General features: G+C 50.3%; 1 protein-coding gene across 4 annotated transcripts in view; it reads right to left on the reverse strand.

Annotated features, from left to right (window-relative positions):
* The window catches only part of MKS1 (MKS transition zone complex subunit 1), a 64,600-nt gene that overhangs the window by 10,106 nt on the left and 32,070 nt on the right, over positions 1–22,424 (reverse strand). For all 4 annotated transcript variants that reach the window (XR_013634774.1, XR_013634775.1, XR_012155395.1 and 1 more), the window contains one exon: positions 3,155–3,299. Coding sequence is in view for 1 of the 4 variants with exons in the window: in XM_078849189.1 (XP_078705315.1) it covers positions 3,155–3,299 (145 nt within the window). In the remaining 3 variants the exon portion in view is untranslated. The remainder of the gene's footprint in view (positions 1–3,154; positions 3,300–22,424) is intronic.

Raw genomic sequence — 22,424 nt, forward strand, 5'->3', positions numbered from 1 at the left:
AAAAACTTTTTCACTAAGAGGGTGGTGAAACACTGGCATGCGTTACCTAGGGAGGTGGTAGAATCTCCTTCCTTAGAGGTTTTTAAGGTCAGGCTTGACAAAGCCCTGGCTGGGATGATTTAACTGGGAATTGGTCCTGCTTTGAGCAGGGGGTTGGACTAGATGACCTTCTGGGGTCCCTTCCAACCTTGATATTCTATGATTCTATGATTCTATGATGGGTTAGTTGCTTGTTTTCATAAATGAACTGATCCAGCCAGTTAAAGAAACTCCTAGGAACTCTTTGCTTTCTCCCAGCAAGTGATAGGCACAGAAATCTTTGAGGAGTCACTTCCTCCTGCCCATCAATCTGTAATTATCCCCTCTAGGAGCAATGGTAGATTCCAAAATGGTGCTTTTTCAATGGTATATTTTCTATGTTGTTGCAATATTCTGTATAGTTTATGTAATGCAACGTTAGAAAGAGATCGTTCAATATTAGTTGATTGTGATTTATTTGTTTGTGTAGATGATGTTTGGTAGGAGCTTTTCATTGTGAATTGAGGGTCAAGCTATTATTGAGTGTGATGTTAGGAACTGTTTGGTTAAAAGCAAACACCCAACATCAACAACATTGTCCTCTCAAAAAGGAAGACAACCTTCCACCCCTAGCTCTCTTATGGAATCTTTGAAATGTCAGTCTGAAAGGGACCTCGAGAGGTCATCAAGACCAGCTCCCTGCACTGAGGAAGGACCAAGTGAACCTAGACTATCCCTTAAAACCTTCAGTGGGAATTCCACAAACTCCCTTGAAGCCTATTCTAGTACTTAACTGTCCTTATAGTTAGACAGTTTTTCCTAATCTGTAACCTAAATTTTCTTTCCTGCAGATTTAGCCCATTGCTTCTTGTCCTACCTTCAGTGGACATGGAAAACAATTGATCATGGTCCTTTTTAGAACAGTCCTTACCATATTCCAAGACTGTTACCAGATTGTCCCTCAGTAGTGTGGGATGATTACCTCCCCTGACTTATAAAGAACACTGCTGTTAATGCACCCTAGAATGATATTTTATCCTTTTTCACAACTGCATCCTATTGCTGACTCATTTTCAATTTGTCATCCACTGTAACCCCCAGATCCTTTTAGCACTACCACAACGTAGCCAGTTATTCCCTAGTTGGCAGTTCTGCATTTGACTTTCCCTTCCTAAGTTAAATACTTTGCACGTCTTTATTGAATTCCATCTTGTTGATTTCAAATCAATTCTCCAGTTGCTGTCATCTGCAACTTTTATAAGCATATTCTCTGATCCATTATCCAAATCATTAGTGAAAATATTTGAATAGTACCAGACCCAGGACTAATCACTAGATACAGTCTGACTGACAGCAAAACATTGATCATATTCAAAGAATCGTTGTCTTTCAACCAGTTGTGTACCCACATTATACTGATTCCATCTAGGCCACATTTCCCTAGTTTGCTAATGAGAATGTCATGTGGGACTTTGTCAAAAGCCTTATTAACACTAAGATATAGGATATCTACTTCTTCCCCTCATAGAATCATAGAATATCAGGGTTGGAAGGGACCTCAGGAGGTCATCTAGTCCAACCCCCTGCTCAAAGCAGGACCAATTCCCAGTTAAATCATCCACTAGGCCAGTAACCCTGTCAGAGAAGGAGATAAGGTTGGTTTGGAATGATCTGTTCTTGACAAATCCACACTTACTCTTCCTACAATCCTGTAGGTGCTTACAAACTGATTGTTTAATAATTTGTTCCAGTAGCTTTCCATGTATCCAAGTGAGGCTGACTAATCTGTAAGTCCCCAAGTACTGTCTTGCTAATGGATGGGAAGATACTTTTTTCTAGCAGCTCAGAAGAGAACTGGTGTACAGCACCTAGTTTGTTAAGGTCACAAAAGCTGAGCCAGGAACCTCTTCTCTCCCCCTGGCAAAGAACCCCTGGTGACTAAAACGGTGGGAGTCATAGCCCTGAATGGGCTTTAATAGCGACAGAATTTGGCCCTGACCATTTCTTGTAGCAACTTTTAGAATTCCTTGGCACTCAACACCTTGGCACACCCCTTTCTGCTTCACAAAGGGGTGTAATGCCCATTATCTCACCAAGGCTCACTACTCCCCTGAATTTAGAGAAAGGGACAAACAGCAAGGTGGCAAAGTTTGCAGACGATACTAAACTGCTCAAGATAGTTAAGACTAAAGCAGACTGTGAAGAACTTCAAAAAGATCTGACAAAACTAAGTGATTGGGCAACAAAATGGCAAATTAAATTTAATGTGGATAAACATAAAGTAAAAGCGGCAAAGAGTCCAGTGGCACCTTATAGATTAATAGACGTATTGGAGCATAAGCTTCACTTTTTCAGATGCATGTACAGTAATGCACATTGTAAAAAATAACCCCAATTATATGTACAATATGATGGGTGCTAATTTAGCTACAACAAATCAGGAGAAAGATCTTGCAGTCATCGTGGATAGTTCTCTGAAGACGTCCTCGCAGTGTGCAGTGGCAGTCAAAAAAGCAAATGGGATGTAAGGAATCATTAAAAAAGGGATAGAGAATAAGATGGAGAATATCTTATTGCCCTTATATAAATCCATGGTACGCCCACATCTTGAATACTGTGTACAGATGTGGTCCCCTCATCTCAAAAAAGATATACTGGCATTAGAAAAGGTTCAGAAAAGGGCAACTAAAATGATTAGGGGTTTGGAACGGGTCCCATATGAAGAGAGATTAAAGAGGCTAGGACTTTTCAGCTTGGAAAAGAGGAGACTAAGGGGGGATATGGTAGAGGTATATAAAATCATGAGTGGTGTGGAGAAAGTGAATAAGGAAAAGTTATTTATTTGTTCCCAAAATATAAGAACTAGGGGCCACCAAATGAAATTAATGGGCAGCAGGTTTAAAACAAATAAAAGGAAGTTCTTCTTCACTCAGCGCACAGTCAACCAGTGGAACTCCTTGCCTGAGGAGGTTGTGAAGGCTAGGACTATACCCGGGTTTAAAAGAGAACTGGATAAATTAATGGAGGTTAAGTCCGTTAATGGCTATTAGCCAGGATGGGTAAGGAATGGTGTCCCTAGCCTCTGTTTGTCAGAGGGTGGAGATGGATGGCAGGGGAGAGATCACTAGATCATTACCTGTTAGGTTCGCTCCCTCTGGGGCACCTGGCATCGGCCACTGTCAGTAGACAGGATACGGGGCTGGACGGACCTTCGGTCTGATGCAGTATGGGCATTCTTATGTTCTTATGTCTCCTTGCACTCAAAGAGGAGATGCTTTGATCTAGAAAATTAGATAAGATGCTTCAGTCTGTGCTAAGTAGTTGCTGCTCTTAACTATTTAACAATAATAAAACACAAGTAAAATAGAATATTCCAGCTATAATGTCATAATCTGATGGGACTCGACATGAAAGGGCACCTTATATTATGTACTACTACTAGTGACGCTCTCAAACTGATCCCCACAACTCCCCATCCTCCACCTGCGGTGAGGTAGGTGGGAAAAGACTGTTATCCTTAACTGACAGAGAGAGAAACTAAGGCTGAGAAAGGTGAAGTGACTTGTCTGAAGTCACATAGCCAGTCAGAGGCAGAGGTGGGAACAGGATCCAGGAGTCCTGACTTTCAAATGAACCATCAGATCTTGAACGTCATACATTGACTGATGAGAATAAAGTGCTCTCAGATGAGCTACAGACCAACAACTAAGGTGCCACAAATACTCCTCTTCTTTTAGCGAATACAGGCTATCACGGCTGCTACTCTGAAACCAGACCAACAACTGTTCAGAATAATTATTCAGTACATATTTTAGAAGAACTAGAATGTTAGAGAGAGAATCATGATCTGTGCAGAGTCAATTAATGGGGACAAGCAGCAAGATTAATTGAATACATGATTGGTTTTGACTCATTTGCTAGGTCTTAAAGAGAACAACAAGGACCCGAGTCGACTCCCTGTCAATAGCACCGTGCTCAACCAATAAATGTTGAGACCCTCAGGGGCAGGAGGCGGAGGATTCTCACTAGAGAACCCACAGGATGGCCCAGGTCACCACCAGAGGTGATCACTCTTGGAACACTTTTCCAGCCCCACCTCTTTGTGGGAGGGGAGCAGGGAAAAACTCAAAGACAAAAGAAGCAAGAGAAGAAGAGAAAGGAGGGACATAGAATCATAGAATATCAGGGTTGGAAGGGACCTCAGGAGGTCATCTAGTCCAACCCCCTGCTCAAAGCAGGACCAATCCCCAATTAAATCATCCCAGCCAGGGCTTTGTCAAGCCTGACCTTAAAAACCTCTAAGGAAGGAGATTCTACCACCTCCCTAGGTAACGCATTCCAGTGTTTCACCACCCACCTAGTGAAAAAGATTTTCCTAATATCCAACCTAAACCTCCCCCACTGCAACTTGAGACCATTACTCCTTGTCCTGTCATCTTCTACCACTGAGAATAGTCTAGAACCATCCTCTTTGGAACCACCTCTCAGGTAGTTGAAAGCAGTTATCAAATCCCCCCTCATTCTTCTCTTCTGCAGACTAAACAATCCCAGTTCCCTCAGCCTCTCCTCATAAGTCATGTGTTCCAGACCCCTAATCATTTCTGTTGCCCTTCGCTGGACTCTCTCCAATTTTTCCACATCCTTCTTGTAGTGCGGGGCCCAAAACTGGACACAGTACTCCAGATGAGGCCTCACCAATGTTGAATAGAGGGGAACGATCACGTCCCTCGATCTGCTGGCAATGCCCCTACTTATACATCCCAAAATGCCATTGGTCTTCTTGGCAACAAGGGCACACTGTTGACTCATATCCAGCTTCTCGTCCACTGTCACCCCTAGGTCCTTTTCTGCAGAACTGCTGCCTAGTCATTTGGTCCCTAGTCTGTAGCGGTGCATTGGATTCTTCTGTCCTAAGTGCAGGACCCTGCACTTATCCTTGTTGAACCTCATCACATTTCTTTTGGCCCAATCCTCCAATTTGTCTAGGTCACTCTGTATCCTACCTGCCACCGTATCTACCACTCCTCCTATTTTAGTATCAGCTGCAAATTTGCTGAGGGTGCAATCCACACCATCCTCCAGATCATTTATGAAGATATTGAACAAAACCGGCCCCAGGACCGACCCTTGGGGCACTCCACTTGATACCGGCTGCCATCTAGACATGGAGCCATTGATCACTACCCATTGAGCCCGACAATCTAGCCAACTTTCTACCCACCTTATAGTGCATTCATCCAGCCCATACTTCTTTAACTTGCTGACAAGAATACTGTGGGAGACCATGTCAAAAGCTTTGCTAAAGTCAAGAAACAATACATCCACTGCCTTCCCTTCATCCACAGAACCAGTAATCTCATCACAGAAGGCGATTGGATTAGTCAGGCATGATCTTCCCCTGGTGAATCCATGCTGACTGTTCCTGATCACTTTCCTCTCCTCTAAGTGCTTCAGAATTGATTCCTTGAGGACCTGCTCCATGATTTTTCTGGGGACTGAGGTGAGGCTGACTGGCCTGTAGTTCCCAGGATCCTCCTTCTTCCCTTTTTTAAAGATGGGCGCACATCTAATGGTGGCTTTCACCTTGTTCTCCACAGCATCACACTGGGAGCTCATGTTGAGTGGCTTGCCCAGTATGACCCCTAAATCCTTTTCAAACTCACTGCTTTTCTGGTGTGACAGGGTCGGGCCAGATGGCTATAGGAAAGTAACAGAAGGCAGATATATTAGCCCCAGGCTAAGTAGGTCCCTTTTCCCTGGGTAAGGTAACAGGGAAGGTTTTTTTTTTTTTTTTTGAAACAGAAAAAAAGTTTATTGGTAACGCTTACAGAATTACCAAGGGAAACAAAACAACTATGCAACAAAACAACGCAATCACAAGGTATAACACAGCAGCTTTCAGGAGGGAGAAGTGTTCAGGCTAGCCTGGGCCCAGAGCGGGGGGGCTTCCTCGACACTCGTGGTCTTCCACCCTCCTGAGTTACCTGGTGGCCTAAAGTGGGGGGGCTTCCTCGACACTCGTGGTCTTCCACCCCCTCGAGTTACCCAGTGCCGTGCCCAGTGTCACCGATCCTCCCTCTCCTGAGAGTGCCCGGTAAGATGGGCACGGCTGTGGGGTGGGCGGTTTAGGGAGGGGGGGTAGACACCCATGTATTATAGGACCCCTCCTAGATGACAGGAATGATGGTATCCACAGCGGCAACGGCTGGGGCTGGCGTCTCTCACTCTTCCCCTCAATCAAAGGGTCAGACGGAGGGAACCGGACGGGGTCACCGAGCAGAGAACCCCAGACAGCGCCCACCGCTCCTCGAAGGCTTCAAGGGTGTCGGTGGACGCCACCCAAAGGAACTCCGCCCGGATACGTGAATGTACTGAGGATCGGAAAACGGCCCCACAATCGCAGGACGTTTCATGGGCCAACCTCCTCTCTCTGGTTTTATAAATGGCTGTTTTAGCCAAAGCTAGGAGGAGGTTGACCAGAAGATCCCGCGACTTTGTGGGGCCACGGATGGGAAGTGTATAGATAAAAAGGTGGGGGAAAAAATGAAGCCAGAAGCGTAATAGAATATTTGTGAGGAGCCGGAAAAGGGGCTGCAATCTGGCACACTCTAAATACACGTGCGCCAGGGTTTCCCTCACATTACAGAAAGGACAAGTGTCCGGAATGGGGGTAAACCGTGTCAAAAACACGCCCGTGCTCACAGCTCCGTGAAGGAGCCGCCAACTGATGTCCCCGACGGGCCTTGGGACCAAGGTGGAATACAGGCTGGCCCACCGAGGTTGCTCACCCTCCAAAGGTGGCAGGAGATCCCGCCACTTTGTATCGGGGCAGGACACCAGGGTGTGGGCGTGAAGGGTGTGAAGCGTAAGTGTATATAAATATTTCCGTGGAGCAATTTGAAAGCTAACTAGCTGCAGTTCGTGCAGCCGGCTTGCAGTGAAAGGGTGAGGGGTTTCTTGGGATCTACGGGGTGGGGGCCCGATGGAAAGGTCCGGCGGGCCTGGGGTAAGGAATGGGCGGGGTGTGCCCTCGCACAAGGCTCGGCTAACATAAGCCCGAGCAGCGGGGGTCAAGGCGGCCTTCACCTCCTGAAGTACGCACCGCGGGGTACGGAGGCTGGAGAGCCCCATGCGCCGAGCGAGCGTCAGGGGATCCAGCCAGTCTCTCCGGTCGTAGTCCAGGAGGTCTCCGACCCTCGTGACTTCCGCCAGGACCAACCTCTGGCGCACCGAGCGGGACTCCGCCACCTGCACACAGAGCTGGGGGTTGTGTAGCAGGGGCTCCGTGAGGAGATCTGCTCCCACGGTGGCCGCCACGGACCTGGTTGTTCGAAACAGTTTCCAGGTCCGGAGGAGGTCCTGGTAGAAGACCGGCAGCCCGGAGAGGTCTCGCGGAAAACCCCTTGGAGAAAGATAAAAGAGCTGCCGGTCATATCGGAGCCCTTGGAAATGGCGCAGGAAGGCGTGCGCCAGTATGCTCCACGCCGAACTACGTGCACTGTAAAAGAGCCTCTGCAGGGCCTGGAGGCGGAAAACGCGGACCTGAGTGTACAGACACTTCAGGCCCTGCCCTCCTTCCTTCAGGGGTAGATGAAGAACTCCAACGGGGGCCCAGTGCATTCCTGACCAGAAGAACTCGAGAATCAATCTCCGGAGGTGGGTCAGGAAACCCGGGGCCAGGGCCAGGGTGTTGAGCCGGTACCAGAGCGTGGACAGGACTAGTTGGTTAAGCACCAGTACTCTCCCTCGGAGGGAGAGACATCGGAGTAGCCTCGTCCATCTCCGGATCCGCTCTATCACCCTGCCCTCTAAATTTTGCCAGTTCTCCGGCAGGGAAGGATGCGTGGCGGAAAGGTAAACGCCGAGATAGAGCAATGGACCCGCACTCCACCGGATGGTCTGAAGTGCGGGTGGGAGGGAGCTTACCTGCCACCAGTCTCCCACCGCCAAGCCAGAGCTCTTGACCCAGTTGACTCGGGCGGAGGAGGCTGCCGAATAGATGGCTTGGCATGCCTCCACTCGCGCCAAGTCGCCCGGGTCCTGGACCACGAGGAGTACGTCATCGGCGTACGCCGACAGGACCAGCCGCAGCTCCAGCTCCCGCAGCACCAACCCTGTCATCCTCCTGCGGAGGAGACAGAGGAAAGGCTCGATCGCCAGAGCGTACAGCTGGCCCGAGACGGGGCACCCCTGCCGCACTCCTCGCCCGAAGCTGACCGGTTCGGTCAGGGTCCAGTTGAGCCTAACCAAACACTCTGCGGAGGCATACAGCACCCGGAGAAAATTCACAAACTGAGGTCCAAATCCAAACGCCTGCAGAGTGCTCAGGAGGTACCCATGGTCTACTCTATCGAACGCCTTCTCCTGATCAAGAGACAGGAAGGCGAACGATAGACCATCTCTCCGCCCGAGTTCCAAAAGGTCTCGGACTAGAAAGAGGTTGTCGAAAATGCTGCGACCCGGGACAGTATAGGTCTGGTCTGGGTGGACCACGTCCGCCATCATGGACCCTAGCCGCAGCGAGATTGCTTTCGCTACGATTTTGTAATCCGTGCTAAGGAGTGAGACGGGACGCCAGTTTCGTAGATCACGGAGGTCCCCCTTCTTCGGCTGCAAAGCGAGCACCGCTCACCTGCATGACAGAGGGAGGACCCCGCTCTGCAAGGACTCAGCCCAGACGGTGACTAGGTCTGGGCCGAGAATGTCCCAGAACACGCGGTAAAACTCCACGGTCAGCCCGTCCATGCCCGGAGATTTATTGGTGGGCATGCAACGGAGGGCTTCCGAGAACTCGGCCAGGGTGAGAGGCAGCTCTAGTCGGTCTCGGTTGCCCACGCTGACCATGGGGAGTTCCTCCCAGAGCACCTCGCAAGCGTCAGGATCGGTCGGGTCCGGGGAGAAAAGGCTTGTGTAGAAGTCACGGGCCCTCCCACACATCTCCTCTGGATCCGTGAGGGGGGTGCCGTCTTCCGCAAAAAGGCAGGTGACGTGTTTCTTGTCCCCCCTCGTTTTCTCCAGGGCATAGAAGAAGCGGGAGCCGCGGTCCATCTCCCGAAGGAGGCGGATGCAGGACCGAACGAAGGCACCTCGGGCCCGGTGGTCCTCGAGGGCCCGGAGTTCCTCCCACTTCTCCCGGCACGCTCCGCAGAGGGACGGGTCCTCGGGATCGGCGGCCAGGCGCCTCTCCATCTCTAAGACCTCCCATTCCAACTGCTCTATCGCCGCATTTCTCCGTCGGCTGGTGCCCTGAGTGTAGTCACGGCAGAAGAGCTTGGCGCGCACCTTCCCGAGATCCCACCATCGCCGCACCGAGGGAAAGGCACGCCGCTGCTCTCGCCAGGCCAGGCAAAACTCCCGGAAGGACATCACAAAGCTCTCGTCCTCCAACAGACTGATATTAAAGTGCCAATAGGCCGGCCCCAGTCTCTCTGCACGGAGGGAGACCGTTACAGTGACTAAATGATGATCGGAGAATGGGGCCGGCCGAATGGCGGAGGAGTGGGCCTGTGAAAGATGGAAACGGGATAAGTAAATACGGTCCAACCGAGAGTGGTGTGACCGATGGGCCTCCACCCGGACAAAGGTGAACGTGGAGGTGTCATCTGGGTGATGGTCACGCCAGACGTCCACTAGGGAGTGATGGTCAACTATCCCTTGGAGAATATTCGCAGCGGCCGGACTCGGTTCGGCCCCTGAGCGGTCCCGTTCCTCGAGGGTGGTGTTAAAGTCCCCTCCCAGGACCAGGCACTCGTGCGAATCCAGGGTGCCGAGAAAGTCGGACACCTGCTGATAAAATTGTGGCCGCCTGGAGCTCATTTGCGGGGCATAAATATTAACAAGATTAACCACGAGCCCCTCCATACAGACTCGAAGGTGCAGCACGTGGCCCAGCACGGCCTCGTTGACCCCTAGCACCTCAGGCCGTAGGTTGGGGGAGAACAGGGTTGCCACTCCAGCCTGCCAGGTCGCAAAGTGGCTAAAGTATACCCCGTCCCCCCACTCCAGCCGCCACCTGTCCTCGGCGGCCGGGTCCGTATGGGTCTCCTGCAGGAAAACTACAGAGTACCTCCCTTCCCGAAGGTAAGAGAGCACCTGGGACCTGCGGAGAGCCATCCTACAGCCCCTGGTATTCAGGGTCGCAATAATAAGAGGCGTCATGCGGAGGGCTGGGGGGGGTGGGGGCCTCGTATTGGCGGGGGTATTCAGGGCCCCCGGCGGGTTGCGCAGCAACCCGTGACCCATCCCGTGGGTGAGTAGATCGCGTCGGAAGCTGCGGGCTCGCTCGTAGGCCGCAGCACCGCGCTTTCCTTGCCCCCTGCCCTCCTTTATAAGGGCCTTTGTGGCCTGGAGGAGTTGATCAAAGTCCCCCCATAGCTGAAGAGCCAGCTGTGCCCTATCGTGGGCGCCACGGGTGTGCTCTAGGAACTTCCGTAGCGCATGCCGCAGCTCATGGGGGGGTGGGGTTACAATTCCCGAGGTAGTCCCTGATGGGCCTCTTAATACAGCCTCGTGGTCCGCTAAGGCGGGTAAACAGGGTGCGGACCACCGAAGGGGCGTCTGACAGGCTGGGGTTATTAAATTCATTCCACGCCTTGGGGTGGAGGGGGATGGCAGGGGAAAAATTGCCACTCCTAATGGGTCGCGGCTAGAAAGTGCAAAGACTGCTCCCTGGGGGGAATCTGCGAAAGGCGGAAGGGAAATAACCCCAGGGGCAGCATTAACAGTACAGGAGGTGGGAACTTGGGCAGGGGCAGGGGTGGGGGCAGGGGCAGGGGTAAGGCTCTGGGGTGCAGGAGGCAAGCAGCTAAAGGAAAGTGCCTCCTGAGCAAAGTCAAGGGTTAAGGGGTAAGGGAGGGGGCTCCCAATAATGCTAGGTGCTGGCTCCATGGTGGTCTTAGCGGCCATGGCATCAGGTGGTGGATCGCCTTCTGCAGGGTGCTCACCCGGGAAGGCAATTAGGGGGAGGGAGCATGGGGAAAGGGAGGCTGGGGTAAGGCTGCCCAGCTCGAGGCCAGCCGGCAGCAGATCATCCCCTCCCTGGGTGACCGGGGTCAAATCTAGGGCCTCAATCTCCGCATACACGGGGGAGAGGCCAACTCCTGCCACCCCGGGGGCCTCTCCTCTAGGGCCCGCCTCAACGGCCGCCTCGGGGTCCGCGGGGGGTTCGGGTAGCATCCAGGCAGAAGGGGCGTCCTCAGAAGTCTCGGAGGGGAGGGTCTCCCGTGGAGGGGGGATTCTGCCCTCCAATGCCAGTCCGTCTTCCCCTCCCGACACCAGCGGATGGATCTCGCTCGCGGCCGTGGCGGGAGGCTCGATAGCAGTGCCTCCTTTCCTGGTCTTCCGGGGGGCTTCCGCGTCGGGTGGATGCAGCGGAGCTCGAGCCTTCCGCTTGCCTCGCTTCCCCTGGACTAGGGTCCAGCCCTCCATAGCATCATCTGGGGGTTGGTTAGCAGGGGTCGTGTCGGGGGGCGGAGGCGATGGTTTAGGGGTTCGGGGAGGTAGCGGTGGGGCAACATGAGGGGCGGGGGCTTCTCCTTGGGGAGGGCCCTCTCCTATACCCGATAATATCCTTGCCACACCCTCCTCCATGGGCTCTGTTGGGTTGGTACTAGCAAGGGTGGAAACCCCTTGCTCGCCTGGGCATTGTAGGGAAGGTATCTCTTGGGCCCGGACGGGAGCAGCGATGGGTCGAGTAGGAGGAGGGTTGGATTTAGGTGCTGGGCAGCCAGGGGCGTTGGCAGCGACGGGGCCGATGTCCTGCCGGGTCTCGGGGGTTTCGGGTGCCCCTCCCCCCCGGGCCAAAGGGTAGTCTCTGCGGACATGCCCTACTGAACGGCAGAGGTAGCACCGGGCCTCTCCGGTAGAATAAAAGACCCGATAGCGGGCTCCCTCATAGGGGACTAGAAAGGACCCCTCAAGCACCTCTCCGTCACGCGCCCCTGCCGGTGGTAGAAGCTGCACTTGACGGCGGAACGAAAAAATGTGACGGAGGGTGGGGTCCTTGCAGCCCAACGGGAGAGGGCTGATGACAGAAACAAGTTTCCCGAGGGTGGAAAGAGCGGGTAACAGGGCAGCATTGAGTAAGAAGGGAGGAACGGAGGTAAGGACGAGGCGAACGCCCAGGTCTTCTAACGGTTCTAGGGGGACAAACACCCCCCCACCGTCAGGCCCCTCTCCACCGCCTCCTGGGCGGCATCCTCCGAGGCTAAGAAGAAAACGACCTTCCCATACATCTTGGAGGCCGCCACAATAGCCGTGGGTCCTACCACCTTCGCCAGCGCCTGCACGTATGTCTCCACGTGGGGCGAGGCGGGCACCAGGAGGCAACGGACGCCGTGCTTCCTGGTCAAGGCGGGGAAAGGGCCTCGGCCGCTGGTGATGGTGGCGGAGGCAGGGGGGGGCGAGATGACGAGGCGGCAGGCAGCGGGGAGCCCGCTGCCGCCCGGGCATACGTCCTGGGGGCCGGAGGAGGGACAATCGCAGAGCTGGTGGAGGGAAACGCTGGGAGGGGCGCCACGGTTGATGACGAGGCCGCAGCGGTGGGGGCAGCCCCTGCCATGGAGGGCTCAGTGGTTTTAGTGGGGCCCTTTCCTTTCCACCCGCCCTGGCCCTTCCGGTGAACCGGGGGGGGGTTCCTAGAATCTGGGGGGGCAGTGGGTGCAGCAGCAGCAGCAGCAATCACCCCGGTGCCTCCTGCTGCCGGTGCCCCAGCAGGGGGGGTGGCAAGTACCTTAACAATAGTAGTGGGGGGGGGACCTTGGGGGTCAGGCAGGGGTGGTGGTGGGGAAGGGACAACTAATTTCATTAAAGCAGTCTCGCCCCTCTCGTTCCCCGCCATTGTGAGCAGGGAGAGACAGGGAGACACGGGAAGGAGGAGGGGGGAGGGGAGAAAGCGGAATAGCCCCTCCTTCCGCTAGGCTGCGGACAGGAAGGGGAAAAATGCTGAGGGGGGGGGCTGGGAGGAGGGGGGGGGGGAACAAAATCGGGGTCCAGTAATAGGGGCAAGTTGTGGGATAAGCAATCCGGGGGGGGGGTGCAGACCCACACACGTTTGTCCAAAGAGTCTCGGTTGGTCGGCTGTTAGGTCCGGTCCGGAAGGCAAAGTTCAAAGCGAACAGCTGGATCCGAAGGGAGATGGCAGATTGCCAGCAGGGACAGACGGCGGGGGGGCCGTGACAGTTGTAATAACGATGGGGGGGTAGGGGCACCGATGGATCAGGGGTGGGGGTCTCCACGCCACACCCCCTGTGCCGCCACAAACGCAAGTAATCACAGTCAAACTCCCCCCCACGAGAGTATAATTCAGAAAATTACTCAATCTTACGGCCCTCGTCACGATGATTTATATTATTTCTTCTGTCTGCTGAAATCTTCTTCTCCGGCTGTGTTGGCTGTGTTCCAAGGCTTCCGGCATGTTAAGAATGTTGTAAGGTCCGAGCTGCTGGCAAAACGGCTGGGTCTGGGGGTTTCCACTCCCCCCTCCGGACAGCAAAATCGGCAATCTTCCCCCCCTCCTCCGGGGGCTCAGCTGAGGCAAATAGCTGCGCCCGAAAGCAGGCGTGGGGGGGGATGGCTGGCGAAGGACGTAGATGGAAAAAAAACACAAAAAATGAAAAGAAAACAAAAAAAAGCGTCTGGCCCGGTCGGGGGGGGGGGGGGGGGGGACTAAGGCAGGTGCAAAAAGTAAGAAAAATCCGGGCCAGGGGGCTTTAGGAAAGAATAGAAAGCAGATAGCTGAGGAGCAAGCAAAAGACGTTCCGTTTCCTAACAGGGAAGGTTCCAGAACAATCAGGAACCTTCTGGAGACAATTAAGGCAGGCTAATCAGGACACCTGGGTTTTAAAAAGGAGCTCACTTCAGTTTGTGGTGTGCATGTGAGGAGCTGGGAGCAAGAGGCACTAGGAGTTGAGAGTGAGAACGCGGACTGTTGGAGGACTGAGGAGTACAAGCATTATCAGACACCAGGAGGAAGGTCCTATGGCAAGGATAAAGAAGGGGTTGGGAGGAGGCCATGGGGAAGTAGCCCAGGGAGTTGTAGCTGTCGCACAGCTGTTCCAGGAGGCACTCTAGACAGCTGCATTCCACAGGGCCCTGGGCTGGAACCCGGAGTAGAGGACGGGCCCGGGTTCCCCCCAAACCTCCCAACTCCTGGTCAGACACAGGAGGAGTCGACCTGGACTGTGGGTTCAGAAAAATGGCCAAGCTGAGGGCTGCTGTGAAGCTCCAAGGCGAGCAAATGCGCCAATAAGTGCAAGACCCACCAAGGTAGAGCAGGAACTTTGTCACACTGGATACAGTTCCCCATTTGTGGGGCCGGCATGCTTTGTCGTTAGGTATATCACTTTGCAGTTGGTGCTGTTAAAACATGGTTCTAGACTATTCTCAGTGGTAGGAGAGGACAGGACAAGGAGTAATGGTCTCAAGTTGCAGTGGGGGAGGTTTAGGTTGGATATTAGGAAAAACGTTTTCACTAGGAGGGTGGTGAAACACTGGAATGCATTGCCTAGGGAGGTGGTGGAATCTCCTTCCTTAGAAGTTTTTAAGGTCAGGCTTGACAAAGCCCTGGCTGGGATGATTTAATTGGGGATGGGTCCTGCTTTTGAGCAGGGGGTTGGACTAAATGACCTCCTGAGGTCTCTTCCAACCCTGATATTCTATGATTCTATGTTTTGTTTGAATGGGTCCAGCTTACCAATATGGGTCCACTTCACTCTGTATGACTGCCCTGTCATCGTTATATACCACTTTGCCATCCATCAATGGTATCAACAGTTATTTTATATTTTCTTCCAGTTCAGATAAAAATCATTACAAAAAATTAGTTCTTGAGAGCATCTTCAGACCCCTAGTACCAAGAACTTGGTCCCCACAGCACAGTAGGAAAAGGCCATCCAGCCCTGCTCTTACATAGGGGCTAAGCATAGAACAAACAGATGCTCAGGAGCTGTCTTACCCATAGGCTCTGAACAACATGTGGGGTCAGCAGCTTATAGATGCACTACAGACCTGTAGACTAGACAGGTCCCAACTATGAGTGTAAAATGGGAATAATGAAACCTTGATTTTCTCTATTTTATAGTTGGGGAAACTGAGGCACCCAGCGGTAAATAGACCTGCTCATGGTCACAAAGGCAGGAATAGAAAATGGCAGGTTTTCTGATTGCCAGTCCTGGGCCCTCACCCTGGTTACCCTGGCCTCTCTGCTCTAACTTTAGTCACAGCCCAAAGAAATGTTTTCTTCTCTATGTCCCTTAACTCCACACCGCTGCAGAAGAGATTCTCTGCTGGCCAGCTGGCTCTAATGCAGCAGGTGTCTTTCTGAAAGATGTGCTCTGGCTCTCTGACATGTTATGGGTTCGATGGAGGAACCACTCGGTGACATTCTACGACCAGTGTTGTTCAGGAGGTCAGACTAGATGGGCATAATGGTCCTTTCTGACCTTAAAGTTGATGAATCTATACATTTCTCTGCTGCTAGGAAGAAAACTCCGGACATATTTTCTCTCATTCAGTATTAGTTGGAATAATTTAAATCCAGTCTAAAGCATTTCCTTTTCAATTGTGTCTTCAGCCACTTTGATCTCAAACGGTTACTGTTAGACTGAAGCTTTCCAGTTTCAGATGTCCCAGGGTGAGATGGCCATTAAAGGGGCTGGAGTTCAACTGCCCTATCCCAGGTTATGTCAACTCCCCAGGTGAAGGGAATAAGTCTAGGGGTCACATGACAAGGAGCAGCATGTGACTAGGACCCAGGCCTGCTGCAGATATAAGGGCAGCCTGCGCTCAGCCAGGAGAGAGACCCCAACAGGACCAGTCTTGGGAGGGGCTTGGATAGTCCTTTAAAGGTCAGGGGAAAGTCAGGAAGGGGCCAGGCTGAGCACATAGGACAAGGACCTAGTTGAGAAAGACAGGACACTTTAGGTGATGGGGCAGACAGTCCAGTTGGTTTAGGCTCCGAGGTCCAGACACCCACAGGTGAAGGTGATTGTTGGGACATATGTCCTACTTCCCTAGGGTAGATTTTGTAGTGGAGAAAACAGATACTCCAAGGGGAAGTGAGTTAACCACCAAGGTCACCCAGTGAGTTTGTATTACAGTACATGCTCACAAGGGGGCTGAATTAAGAGATCACAGCCAACCTTAAATCTGGCATTTCCTAACTTCTGAGTCATCAAACCTGCAACCTTAATGAAATTCTTTTAATTCAGGTTGTGTGTAATATCCTAGGTTTGCAAAAAACAAACAAACAAATTCCATCACATGGCATTGTATTGCCATACATGGGTCATCACCAGGGCTGGAGCCTTTTGATCTGTTCCACATATGAGCCTCTATTATGGTGTTTTTAAAATAGTTTCCATGCAGCTTGCAGGCATTTCACTCTTTTGACTGTTCCTTTTAATTTCCATTTAAGTAGCTTCCTCATTTTTATATAGGTTTCCAGAGTAGCAGCCGTGTTAGTCTGTATTCGCAAAAAGGAAAGGAGGACTTGTGGCACCTTAGAGACTAAACAATTTATCTGAGCATGAGCTTTCGTGAGCTACAGCTCACTTCATCGGATGCATTCAGTGGTAAATACAGTGAGGAAATTTATATACACACAGAACATGAAAAAATGGGTCATGTTTTCATGTTGTGTGTGTATATAAATCTCCTCACTGTATTTTCCCAATGCATTTAATGAAGTGAGCTGTAGCTCATGAAAGCTTATGCTCAAATAAATTGGTTAGTCTCTAAGGTGCCACTAGTACTCCTTTTCTTGTTCCTGAGTTAGTGGTTCTGTTGTGTGGCGTGTGGTTGCTGGTGAGTATTTGCTTCAGGCTGGGGGGCTGTCTGTAACCAAGGACTGGCCTGTCTCCCAAGATCTGTGAGAGTGATGGGTCGTCCTTCAGGATAGGCTGTAGATTCTTGATGATGCGTTGGAGAGGTTTTAGTTGGGGGCTGAAGGTAACGGCTAGTGGTGTTCTGTTATTTTCTTTGTTGGGCCTGTCCTGTAGTAGGTGACTTCTGGGAACTCTTCTGGCTCTGTCAATCTGTTTCTTCACTTCAGTAGGTGGGTATTGTAGTTGTAAGAATGCTTGATAGAGATCTTGTAAGGTGTTTGTCTCTGTCTGAGGGGTTGGAGCAAATGCGGTTGTATCGCAGAGCTTGGCTGTAGATGATGGATCGTGTGGTGTGGTCTGGGTGAAAGCTGGAGGCATGTAGGTCGGAATAGAGGTCAGTAGGTTTCCGGTATAGGGTGGTGTTTATGTGACCATTGCTTATTAGCACTGTAGTGTCCAGAAAGTGGATCTCTTGTGTGGACTGGTCCAGGCTGAGGTTGATGGTGGGATGGAAATTGTTGAAATCATGGTGGAATTCCTCAAGGGCTTCTTTTCCATGGGTCCAGATGATGACGATGTCATCAATGTAGTGCAAATAGAGGAGGGGCATTAGGGGACAAGAGTTGAGGAAGCGTTGTTCTAAGTCAGCCATAAAAAAGTTGGCATACTGTGGGGCCATGCGGGTACCCATAGCAGTGCCACTGATTTGAAGGTATACATTGTCCCCAAATGTGAAATAGTTACAGGTGAGGACAAAGTCACAAAGTTCAGCTACCAGGTTTGCCATGACATTATCGGGGATACTGTTCCTGACGGCTTGTAGTCCATCTTTGTGTGGAATGTTGGTGTAGAGGGCTTCTACATCCATAGTGGCCAGGATGGTGTTTTCAGGAAGATCACCAATGGATTGTAGTTTCCTCAGGAAGTCAGTGGTGTCTTGAAGATAGCTGGGAGTGCTGGTAGCGTAGGGCCTGAGGAGGGAGTCTACATAGCCAGACAATCCTGCTGTCAGGGTGCCAATGCCTGAGATGATGGGGCATCCAGGATTTCCAGGTTTATGGATCTTGGGTAGCAGATAGAATACCCCTGGTCAGGGTTATAGGGGTGTGTCTGTGAGGATTTGTTCTTGTGCTTTTTCAGGGAGTTTCTTGAGCAAATGGTGTAGTTTCTTTTGGTAACCCTCAGTGGGATCAGAGGGTAATGGCTTGTAGAAAGTGGTGTTGGAGAGCTGCCGAGCAGCCTCTTGTTCATATTCTGACCTATTCATGATGACGACAGCACCTCCTTTGTCAGCCTTTTTTGATTATGATGTCAGAGTTGTTATATAGTTCCCCTTTTTGAAGGTAAATGCTACTGTGATGGTATTCCCCCCCCCCAAAAGATGGTGAGTTTAATTACATTATTGTAATTACTATTACTGAGTGGTTCAGTTACATTCATCTCCTATACTCCAGTTAGGACTGAATCAAGAATTGCTTCTCCCCTCGTCGGTCCAGGACTAGCTGCTCCAAGTTTGAGGTTCTCATTTGTAGTGAGATATGTTTATTTATATTTTAATTTTAAGTATTTTTTACCTTTCCTACTATGAAACAGTATATTTTCATGAGAAAGGAGTATGCTTTCTGTTTACAAGGTAACCACAAACTCTCTAAAGAGAAATAAATTAAAAAGCACCAGTAAGTTAGTATTATACTACTATTGTTTTCATTAATAGACCAAATCCTTCTGTCTTCACCATAGGCAAAACTTCCAGTGAATATCATATTAAATATTTAAAGATATTAGCCATAGTTAAGCTCTAATTAGTTTTGAATTACAAGCCAAATTCTTCAAAACTATGGTCCATTTCTACTGATTTTGTTCGCAGCACATATATGTACATGAGGGCAGAAGTTGGCTCCAAATTTATTTTGAAAGGAAAGTAAAGCTAATAATAGCTAGATGAAACAAAAAGTTGAGGTGCCTGTATTTATTTTGGGCATATGGGTAGTGAGTTCTGAGGACAGGATTGAATCAGAGTGTAGGGCTTTGGTTACTAGAACCACCTGTTTATTGATGGTCACTAACAGCAACATGCAATTAAATAGCCAATCAGACTTCTGAGTTTTACTGAGGCCCAATTTTCACAGGTAGGGACCTTAATGAAATGTCCAAATTCCACATTTGGATGCTGAAATAGGTGCTAAGGTGCATAAAGTGAGCAGCATTACATAGTCAGTGGGACAGAAGTAGAGCTGCTGTGTAATTATTTATTAATACTTTATATTGACTGGGTTATCAGGATGGTCACTCTATGGATACGCTGGGTCAGTTTAATAGTGGGATGTGACACTGTATGGAACATGTGGGACACTTTAGAATATTGTTGATACCATATTATAAAATTGCAAGGAATCTGACTAGATATGCCACGTGTGGTGTTTGTGAGATGTTACAATTTGCCAAATATGGTAATCTTGCATATATGTTTGTATCATCTTTGTATTATGAGTTAGACGAGTAGGATCACAGAATATCAGGGTTGGAAGGGACCTCAAGAGGTCATCTAGTCTAACCCCCTGCTCAAAGCAGGACCAATCCACAATTAAATCATCCCAGCCAGGGCTTTGTCAAGCCTGATATATCTGTATTTCCAAACTTGTGTTGTGTTTCTGGGTGATGGCCCATTAAGGGTCATCAATTGTACAATGAACCCATTGAAAGGAACCAGGGAAGACACCTTATGAGTCAGCAAGGCATGTGGTATGCCTGTGGACAGAGAATCATAGAATTATAGAATATCAGGGTTGGAAAGGACCTCAGGAGGTCATCTAGTCCAACCCCCTGCTCAAAAGCAGGACCCATACCCAATTAAATCATCCCAGCCAGGGCTTTGTCAAGCCTGACCTTAAAAACTTCTAAGGAAGGAGATTCCACCACCTCCCTAGGCAACGCATTCCAGTGTTTCACCACCCTCCTAGTGAAAAAGTTTTTCCTAATATCCAACCTAAACCTCCCCCACTGCAACTTGAGACCATTACTCCTTGTCCTGTCCTCTTCTAGCACTGAGGATAGTCTAGAACCATCCTCTCTGGAACCACCTCTCAGGTAGTTGAAAGCAGCTATCAAATCCCCCCTCATTCTTCTCTTCTGCAGACTAAACAATCCCAGTTCCCTCAGCCTCTCCTCATAAGTCATGTGTTCCAGACCCCTAATCATTTTTGTTGCCCTTTGCTGGACTCTTTCCAATTTATCCACATCCTTCTTGTAGTGTGGGGCCTAAAACTGGACACAGTTCTCCAGATGAGGCCTCACCAATGTCGAATAGAGGGGGACGATTACGTCCCTCGATCTGCTCGCTATGCCCCTACTTATACATCCCAAAATGCCATTGGCCTTCTTGGCAACAAGGACACACTGCTGGCTCATATCCAGCTTCTTGTCCACTGTCACCCCTAGGTCCTTTTCTGCAGAACGGCTGCCTAGCCATTCGGTCCCTAGTCTGTAGCTGTGCATTGGGTTCTTCTGTCCTAAGTGCAGGACCCTGCACTTATCCTTATTGAACCTCATCAGATTTCTTTTGGGCCAATCCTCCAATTTGTCTAGGTCCCTCTGGATCCTATCCCTGCCCTCCAGCGTATCTAGCACTCCTCCCAGTTTAGTATCATCTGCAAATTTGCTGAGAGTGCAATCCACACCATCCTCCAGATCATTTATGAAGATATTGAACAAAACCGGCCCCAGGACCGACCCCTGGGGCACTCCACTTGACACCGGCTGCCAACTAGACATGGAGCCATTGATCACTACCCGTTGAGCCCGACAATCTAGCAAACTTTCTACCCACCTTATAGTGCATTCATCCAGCCCATACTTCTTTAACTTGCTGACAAGAATACTGTGGGAGACCATGTCAAAAGCTTTGCTAAAGTCAAGAAACAATACATCCACTGCTTTCCCTTCATCCACAGAACCAGTAATCTCATCATAGAAGACGATTAGATTAGTCAGGCATGACCTTCCCTTGGTGAATCCATGCTGACTGTTCCTGATCACTTTCCTCTCATGTAAGTGCTTCAGGATTGATTCTTTGAGGATCTGCTCCATGATTTTTCCGGGGACTGAAGTGAGGCTGACTGGCCTGTAGTTCCCAGGATCCTCCTTCTTCCCTTTTTTAAAGATTGGCACTACATTAGCCTTTTTCCAGTCATCCGGGACTTCCCCCATTCGCCACGAGTTTTCAAAGATAACGGCCAATGGCTCTGCAATCACAGCCGCCAATTCCTTTAGCACTCTCAGATGCAACTCGTCGGGCCCCATGGACTTGTGCATGTCCAGCTTTTCTAAATAGTCCCTAACCACCTCTTTCTCTACAGAGGGCTGGCCATCTCTTCCCCATGTTGTGATGCCCAGCGCAGCAGTCTGGGAGCTGACCTTGTTAGTGAAGACAGAGGCAAAAAAAGCATTGAGTACATTAGCTTTTTCCACATCCTCTGTCACTAGGTTGCCTCCCTCATTCATTAAGGGGCCCACACTTTCCTTGGCTTTCTTCTTGTTGCCAACATACCTGAAGAAACCCTTCTTGTTACTCTTAACATCTCTTGCTAGCTGCAGCTCCAGGTGCGATTTGTAAGCTTCTTGTAAGCTTCTTTTTTATGTTTAAGATCCGCTAGGATTTCACCGTTAAGCCAAGCTGGTCGCCTGCCATATTTACTGTTCTTTCGACACATCGGGATGGTTTGTCCCTGTAACCTCAACAGGGATTCCTTGAAATACAGCCAGCTCTCCTGGACTCCTTTCCCCTTCATGTTAGTCCCCCAGGGGATCCTACCCATCCGTTCCCTGAGGGAGTCGAAGTCTGCTTTCCTGAAGTCCAGGGTCCATATCCTGCTGCTTACCTTTCTTCCCTGTGTCAGGATCCTGAACTCAACCAACTCATGGTCACTGCCTCCCAGATTCCCATCCACTTTTGCTTCCCCCACTAATTCTTCCCGGTTTGTGAGTAGCAGGTCAAGAAAAGCTCCCCCCTAGTTGGCTCCTCTAGCACTTGCACCAGGAAATTGTCCCCTATGCTTTCCAAAAATTTCCTGGATTGTCTATGCACCGCTGTATTGCTCTCCCAGCAGATATCAGGAAAATTAAAGTCACCCATGAGAACCAGGGCATGCGATCTAGTAGTTTCTGCGAGCTGCCAGAAGAAAGCCTCATCCACCTCATCCCCCTGGTCCGGTGGTCTATAGCAGACTCCCACCACTACATCAGAGAATTCTAAGGCTTTCATGCCATGTGCTGGGCAGCTTGTGTTTGGGACAAAGCTGCATGGCAAAAGACTATAAAAGGCAGCTGCATCGTCTCCATTTGTCTTCAATCCTGCTTCTTACCTCTGGAGTAACTTTTCTACAAACCAAGCTCTGAACAAAGGACTGACTGACCCATCCAAGCTGTGGATGTGTTCCAGAGGGACTTTCAAGCCAGCAAACTCACCAATACTGCTAAGAATCTGATATAAGGACATATGTATGTATGTGAATGCTTTACCATTTAACAACCCTCTTCTTGTTCTCTTTTTTTTCTTTGTAATAAACCTTTCATTTTAGACACTAA

The sequence above is a fragment of the Lepidochelys kempii genome, chromosome 17 (assembly GCF_965140285.1).
Source record: "Lepidochelys kempii isolate rLepKem1 chromosome 17, rLepKem1.hap1, whole genome shotgun sequence".
Classification (NCBI taxonomy): Eukaryota; Metazoa; Chordata; order Testudines; family Cheloniidae; genus Lepidochelys; species Lepidochelys kempii.